We start from the raw sequence: 8,522 nt of genomic DNA on the forward strand, positions 1-8,522 counted from the left end.
GATGAATGAGCATGCCCATACATCGGAGTCAGAATTCGCCACTGGTAAAAGTATTATAATTAAGGTAGCAACTAAAATATAAAATTTAATTTTCAAATTCTTTAGATTTGCGGAAATTTGAAAAACTGGCATCCCGATGTAATGTCCTAGGGTAGGGGTTATCCTGTGCGCCGAGGCTCCCAGACGTGTAGTCTGGTGTAGTCGGTTATCAAGGGAGCCGCGTCTGCATTAAAACATATTGTAAATTTATATATTTTATTAAAATCATTATTCGTATGAGAGCCGTTAAAATAGTTTTCAACATCAGAAGAGCCATGTGACCTTAAAAGGTACTGTTGTAACTTACGGGTACCTACCTATACTATCAGACTACTTATAAGTTATAAGCATTAAGCGATATTACAATATTGTTCGAAAAAAAAAAATAAGAAAATCAAGTGTTTTCAAGTAATTACAAAAACACCGTTGGTTTATTCCAACAACAATAAATAATAATAGTAAAAAAATATATCTAATATTGCACATCATAAAAAACAAAATAATACAAAATTTCCTCCGGGCCGTGCGTGTTCGTCTCACCGAACGACTGAACTCTTTAGTAAAGTGGTTCATCTATATGATTTTTGCCATATTTGTAACAAAAGCACTCCCGAATGGAACCTGTAGAATACTACTAGTGGCAATGATATCCTGGACAGTAATCCCCAGGACAGTAAACCCATGAAACGCAGTTGTCGTTCTTGACTAATCCAACTTTGCGTAATAAACGAATCGAACAGCCACAGAGCGATGTTGCTGCACAGCAGGTATGTGATTATCTGAGGTACAAAAAAATAAAACATCATTAAATTATCTCAATAGCTACACGACATAGGTACTGCAATATGTTGTATTGTTATTTGTTGTGAATTTTACATATTATATAAGTGTAAATCGTGGGGGGGATAGGAGGGGATAAGCCGCCCAAATATTCCATTAGCCTACCTACCAAAAACAAACAGCTTTTTAGTCGTGTGAGATCGAAGCCCCCGCAGCTGACATTTATGTTAAAACTGTTTGCCCCCCCCTCCTGAAATTGAAATGGATTTCTACCTAAGATTGTACAACTCGATCAAAGCAAGAAGGGCGTAAATCGCAGCGAAAGTCAAAATTAATTCCATTCGCCTCTGCACGCATATATGATTTCACTGATGAAAAATTAAGGATTTAAATTGTACATCAACAATTTAAGCGTCAATGAATTTCTGAAATACATAGGTTACAAATACCTCATGTAATCTGTATTATTGACTGTTTTTACTATAATACCTAACGGCTAACCTCGTAATGTATCTACCTGAATTTACAGCATTTGTGCACAAACTATTTAAAAAAGGATACCTAACAATCATAGGCGCAACTATAGGGACATTTCTCTGAGGGGGGGGGGGCTAAAATTGTATCAGCAGCACCAAACCTAATAATTAATATTTTAAACTAAAATATGATTAAAAAAACTTGGGAGCTGCGGATAAAACTGGGGGGATTAGCTCCCCCAAGCCACCCACCCCTAAACGTACCTATGATAACAATTGTTCGTAAATGTGTGCACAAATCAGTTGTTTTTATATACATGTGTGCAAACTGCAAACTAGTTGTAATTAGTTGTTTGAAACGTCGCCTAAACTACATAATAATTAATAGTAGCAGTACGATATGTGATTAACAAAAAAAATGATAGGATCGCACATTATTATCTTCCTATAAAATATATTATGGTGGTGGCACAATCATGCCACAATATAGTATGCGTCAATCTGCGTGTTCGTAGATTTAAAATAGTAAAAACTACGTAGCTAATATATTATCCAATGGTGTATCGATTTGTATATAGTTTACCTACTTCTAACTATAAATAATGAAACAATATTAAAGATTACGTATTAGGTAGGTAAGTAGTTAAAAATCAATTAAATTATTGACATTTCTTTATTTCAAATACCTAACCTATTTATTATGATTGTGAATTAATTTATTTTTGTTTTTGATTAAAACGATCAAAGTAATAATTACGATAAATTAGGTAAATTGTACATATATACATGGACAGATTATTTGTGACCAGGCGTCCAGGCATTAATAGGAAACTATATTGGATATTATATAGATACGATTATGGTGAGCATATTGGACGATGACGGTAAGTCGCGGTTTTTAATAGGGTCAAAACTTAAACAGGTCAATTTTTCTCTATTGTATTAAATACCTACTTGTATTTTATATTTTTAAGTATGCATGGTGCATGATGAATGGAGTAGAAAAGTTAAATAGGTATTTAATGTTTTAATGAATTAAAAAATTTGAATAATAAATAAACATTACCTCTTTAACTCTTTGTACGAGTTACCTTTACATATGGTTTTCAAAATATATTTTAACTTTTACATATTTTAGGTACATAAGCCATCGGAGTGCGTTAGTATACTTTAGGGCATGCTGTATAATAAGACACAGAATAGTTGTGCCAAATTTCAAAAGTCCATTGTACATCCCCCCAACATTGCCCCTGATATAGGACCGCAGCCTGATAATTTATAGAATTGTAGGGTTATAACTTATAACTTATAAAGTTATAAAGGCTACCTGACGACCAGGTTTGGTGAATAGTTGATGTCTCGACCACGAGCTTCTTCTGAAGGCCTCGGCTGTGAGTGAGCTCTGGACGGCCAGTTGAACCAGTTGCAGCACGTTGACGGCGGTCAGCATAGCGTCCACCTTCTGTTCTGGGGTGCCAGGCTGCGACGTGGCCACTCCAACAGCGCCCACCATGGTGCTGAACACCGCGTACAGGATGACGCCCGCGCCCGACACGGTGGCCAGCATCGAGTCCAACGCCGTCAGGTGGTTGCCGTTGTGGCACAGTTTGCGGACCTGATAGAGGCCCACGCAGCCCAATAGCGTGTCGGTGGAGAGTATTGTGGCCAGCGTGGTAGACGTCATCCAGAATAGGGTGTCGGACGAAAAATCCGCGTCATCCTTGACCACCAGAAATATGATGACCACCACGATCACCATGACCAACGTCAGCAGACCGAGGAACAGGCCCTTGTTGGCACCCGAAAAGCTCACACCCTCAGACACATACATCCAGCCCAGCTGAGCAGCTGAGTCTTTTTGCAGGTCTTTGGGCGTCGTTGACGACGACATCGACAACGACGGTGGTGGCTTTTGCATGTTACGTTTCAACGGTTTTATCTGACAAGTGCCCACGTTCTGACCCATAATATATGTCACTCCAGCAGCTATTAAACTGTGATAAAACAAATTGTATACATTATGTTTTTTATCTATACCGGTATTTTATGTAAGATATTCAGTAGCAGTAGGTAATCATTTTTGAAAATATTTTTTTTTTTTTTATTTAAGTCGTTAAAAACATTATTTTTTCTATCGTTGTTATTTTGTTTTTATCTTTTTTTGATGACAACATGTGTTTTAATTTCTTATTCCAGTGCAGAATATTTTTGGAGTACTTTTATGTATAAAATCGGATTTGTAACAAGTATTTACCTATGAGTTATAGATTATAAGTAGGTATATTTAAAGATTAGATGAACATATAGTCGAGTGGGATACAGGGCGAGTAGCCTGAAAAATATTGGTCCACTACAACTCCGCTCATCTAAACCTTAATAACGGTTCAGTTTACAGTTATACGACAGCATTTTATGGTATTTTTTCCCTTGTTTATATTCACCACCATTGAGTTGAACTTTTTACCCCCAGCAATAGATATTTCTCCCATTAATATAAAATATATAAAAATATAATACAATTAGTATTAAAAAACCAAAATAAACAAATGTTAATATTTTTTTATGTTATTGTTAGATATTTATGTTAAATTAATCCATCCTTCTGGAGTGTCACCAGTGGGTGGCTTCTCCTTCATATTTTTCTGGCTGTAATCTTAATTTGTTAACACTTAAGCTTATTATACATAATTTGTATAGATTGTTTAACTCAAATAAAAAAATAATTAATCCATCCTAACATAACATCCACGTTTATCATAACCAATGTTATATTTATTTTTTTTTTAATCGTAATGTAGGAACACTTTTATAGTCAAACTTAAATAATGTTCGGAGGTGTAGAAGTTGTAATTAATACGTTATGCCGTTATGAAAAGTTTAATCGAATTTATTTTTATTACATTTTTCAAAGTCGTACTACACATTTGCATTTTCGTATTTTACATACAACATGAGTCATACTGCACACTAAAATATGGCCTAAGAGCCTAAAACAGCTTAAGTGATATGTGAAATAGGTAGGTATATTAAAGATTAAACATTAATAGACGCAGATTAGACGAATAAAACTTATATAAAAAAACCTTATTTATATTAACGACTATGAATATAAATATAAAATATCAATCAATAAACACACAATGTGTAGTACATCTTTGTTAACGTTTGTAGTGCTTACCAACTATTACGGTTTGTAAATAATTAAAAATATTATTATTGTTGGAAAAACTCTCACGTGGACTTTTTATCTTATATCATTGTCAACAATCATGGGCGTATTCACAGTCATCAAAACGTCAACAGTACCTACCATCTATTAAATATTTTTTAAATTTTATTTTTGACTTACCTAAATTGCACAATGAACGGATAGAGATATGGCATGGAAGACGTTAAAAGTTGACCGAGTGAATTAGTGTTTAAACAATGATGAAGTGTCACTACTTGTGCCACATGGTTCTCGGACACAGGTTGGTAGATGGCATTTCTAAATGTTCCGTTATAATCTGCAAAATATATTGCAAATAGTAGTAGGTATAAGTATAATATAATTGTAAATTGTGTAAATAAGGTTAAACATTTTCCACCTAAAATATCTGTAATTACGTTTTCACTGATTTGTTCGTGCGTCTTAATTTACAGATAAATATTATACTTGTACTAGTTGTACTATAATATTGTCATACTTTGATAATACTTGTTATTTATAATAGTTTTCATATTTCGTGGTGACAGTATTGTGTATAAATCTTCTAAGTTATAACAAACGTATAATAATTTGTATAATTATAGGTACCTGGTTTTACGTCTCGCGTGTGCCTCGAGGTGATAAAACTGGGAAATCCACGCAGTTGTAAGGGCGTAGGAATACTGGATTCGTATGTCGATGCTGACATGTCTATGTTCGATGTCTGTGCTAGATGGATGAAGTAAATCCATTCGATGCCACTTTCCCAGATAATCAACCGCACCCATAGAGCAATGTTAGTGGCAGCTAAATGCATGAATCCGAATCTGGCGGCCAAACCAAACCTTTCAACCAACACCTAAAGGTACACAGGTGAATTTATAAGTTATTTTTCAGACATACCAAGGTAAGTATAGCTCATGTTATTGAGTAATTTTTTTCATTACAATTTTTCTATTAGATTTTATTGATTGTCAGAAAGATTGTTTCATAATCACAAACAATAAAGCAATTTCAACAGATTATATTATATTTATAGCTATATGACTAAAATCCGAAATCGTGTAGAATGTAGAAAATGGGAACGATGATAAATAGGTATATGTTAAAATATTTAATATGCTGTAAAGTCTGCATATAAGTTTACATGTAAAGATAAATGTTTTGTAGTAAAATCTCTCATGATAAATCATATTTTAAGAGAATTTATTTTTCATAAACCGTGCATGATGATTCTTTAATCTTTTTAGCAAGTGGTGCGTGATTCCTGTACATGACGTATATGTACAATACGTATCGTCATGGACAATGCTTAGAATATATTTTTCTTAATATAAATATTATGAACATCAACGGATTTATAAATCGTACTCACCGTTCACCAAATTAATATATTATAATGTCACGTTCTAAAATCTTCAATAATACATTAAAGAACAATAATTTAACATTTCAATTCAAATCTATTTTCTACTGTTCTGCTGCTGTACTACCTATAGTGTAACGTTCAGGACAAGGTACCTACTATACGATGTAAGATTTTTTCATTCTACTTCTTTCACTTCACCAATATTAATTTTGGCCTTGTGGCACAAAAGTGAAGTCGTATTATTTACCTTTATCATCGCTCTCCGCACTGCCATATCCATAATGCAATATAATATAATCAACTAAAATCCATAACTCTATAATATCTAACCATATTGTTTTATTCAAGTGGCCAAATGGAATGTATTTATATGTAAATCAATAAAATTTATCTTCATTAATTTACATGTGTTCCTTATTAATCGCATTGTGTGATATACATCGTGCCATAACTTACGAGAATATAATTAGGTGTTCAATGTTATGGACGTCCACTGACACTATAACCACGACAGATGCAGCATAACAAAATAATGTGGTATCTACCAAAGTTCAATACTATCGGACACTGGTAAATATTTTTTATCTATATGTATACCTATATATATATTATCGATATATATTAATATCAAAGGAACACCTATACTGACTACTGAGACATATGTTATTAAAGTATCACTTTAGTCTTTACTATTGAGTATCATGTGATGGTAAAATATTAGATTTTGTTCTTTATCTTTTTTTGAATAGCGTTTTAATGTTCATCGGTCGACGGAAACTTTCACCAAAAATCGCAGATAAGCCATCAGGTAAATAAAAATGCAACTAAGTTATTGTTGTTCTCAACCAATCACAATTCATATTTTGACTATTTTGACTTATGATTTATTATATATATAAGTTTATCTATTACAAAGAAATTTTGAATATAACCACGTATACTGCAGTTGAATCGCGGACGTTTCACCTCCGCCGTTTCGTCCCCGTCTATTATTAAGATAGGACATTAATTGTCCCCCAGGAGTTAATATTATCGTCTTTGTCGCCGAACAACTCAAACAAAATTGGTAATTTCACATGTTAGGAAATTCCCAAAAATAATATTTTGAAAAAAGTTATTAGTTTTAATAATACTAATATAGGTATAATTTTTATTAAATAGATAAATATATTATTATGTAAAACTCCTAAGGGTAAGAATATAGTATTGAAAGTCTAAAATTAACGTTAATTTAATACATGAAAACAATAGTTGAAATAACTGAAAACCAATTAAACATAAATATTCAAATTATAAATACAAGTTTTTAGCTTAGAGCAAAAATCGAAAAAAAATCAAAATTAGGAATTTTATTACAAGTTGTTGGTAGGTGACACACCGGACTATTTGTGAAGTAGTTATTTTTAGAATGTTTTTTGATTTATTAAATAAAATTTAAATTTTATGGCCATCCCCACATATTAATATAAATTATATTGAAACTTTACGTTTTTTAAAAAATAATTGAAAATTTAAATTAAAAAAGCCATTTAAATGTAGTGATTTAAAATACTGGGGGCCAAACATCCTAAGTAAATAACATCACATAACCCCCGGGGGCCAAATGTCCTATCTTAATAATAGACAGGGACGAAAAGTCTGTGGACTCGCTTTTTTGACGGGGACGAAACAACGGGGGCGAAACGTCCTTTTACCACTGTAGCTATTAATAAATAATCACATTTTTACCTGCGAATTTATGAAAAGAAAATGCATTTGTAAAAATGTAAACAGTCCGTGTAGTATTGGATGTACGAATATGACATCGTTTAAACAGCTGATGTCCATCATGGAATACATGGCCATTTCCAAACCGTTGAATACGAGCGTTCCTAAACCGAATACTGAAACAATTTAGAGGTCATCAGATATTATTATTAATTAATAACAAAAATACAAAAATATAAAATTATAGGTAGGTATTATAATAGGATTGCGCAACACGATTATATCACAGGACAAATTCACGAACTAAATGGTTTCTGCAGAAACATATTTAAGTAGGTTCTTAAAATATATTTTTGATTTTATCTTCCAAATGTTTTATGAAATATCATCAAGTAGCCTTTAAATAATACAATGTTCAAATTTTAAATTTTAAATTTGTAAATAAAAGTATTCGGACAGTGATTACCGATTAGTAGGTATTTTAAATAATTTTCAGTATTAGGTATTTGTATTATTGAAATATTAATAATTTTTAATATTACTTTTCTAAAATATGTTTCTGAAACGGAGACCTCTCAAGTATATATAAATAAATTAAATGGTGTAGATAAAATATTTCGTTTATGGTTTTTAGTTTTTACACTATAATTGAACTCAAATACCTCCACATTATTATTTTATTTTATTTATTTTTAATAATAATGAACGGGTTTGAAACCCTTTTGAAAATGTATACAAATTACATAATTACAATAACATTCATAACAGAGTAAAAAGTTTAATTACAAATAATGATAGATAAGGTTAATTAGATTAAGTTATTAAAGCTGATAAATATTAAAAATGAAAAATGATTAACAATAATAATAAAATTAATGATCTATAGAGGGATCCTCATTGGTCATTAACATTAAACGCTTAATAGGCTCATTTTTAATATAATTTCTCGGACATTCACTATCTA

The 8,522-nt window shown here is 31.9% G+C and overlaps 1 protein-coding gene and 1 long non-coding RNA gene across 4 annotated transcripts in view; one reads left to right on the top strand and one right to left on the bottom strand.

Annotated features, from left to right (window-relative positions):
• Positions 1-440: 440 nt before the first annotated feature.
• LOC100164731 (proton channel OtopLc) overlaps positions 441-8,522 on the bottom strand; it is a 45,790-nt gene continuing 37,708 nt past the window's right edge. For all 3 annotated transcript variants that reach the window (XM_016806392.2, XM_016806393.2, XM_008187237.3), the window contains 5 exons: positions 7,580-7,734; positions 5,092-5,341; positions 4,645-4,801; positions 2,623-3,289; positions 441-818 (listed from right to left, as the gene is read on the bottom strand). In XM_016806392.2, coding sequence (XP_016661881.1) covers positions 609-818; positions 2,623-3,289; positions 4,645-4,801; positions 5,092-5,341; positions 7,580-7,734 — 1,439 coding nt within the window. In that variant the 3' untranslated portion in view covers positions 441-608. The remainder of the gene's footprint in view (positions 819-2,622; positions 3,290-4,644; positions 4,802-5,091; positions 5,342-7,579; positions 7,735-8,522) is intronic.
• LOC115033788 overlaps positions 5,242-8,522 on the top strand; it is a 31,798-nt gene continuing 28,517 nt past the window's right edge. The window contains exons 1-3 of the long non-coding RNA XR_003839094.1: positions 5,242-5,347; positions 6,322-6,421; positions 6,601-6,659. This is a non-coding gene — a long non-coding RNA (uncharacterized LOC115033788). The remainder of the gene's footprint in view (positions 5,348-6,321; positions 6,422-6,600; positions 6,660-8,522) is intronic.

The sequence above is a fragment of the Acyrthosiphon pisum genome, chromosome A1 (genome assembly GCF_005508785.2).
Source record: "Acyrthosiphon pisum isolate AL4f chromosome A1, pea_aphid_22Mar2018_4r6ur, whole genome shotgun sequence".
Lineage (NCBI taxonomy): Eukaryota > Metazoa > Arthropoda > Insecta > Hemiptera > Aphididae > Acyrthosiphon > Acyrthosiphon pisum.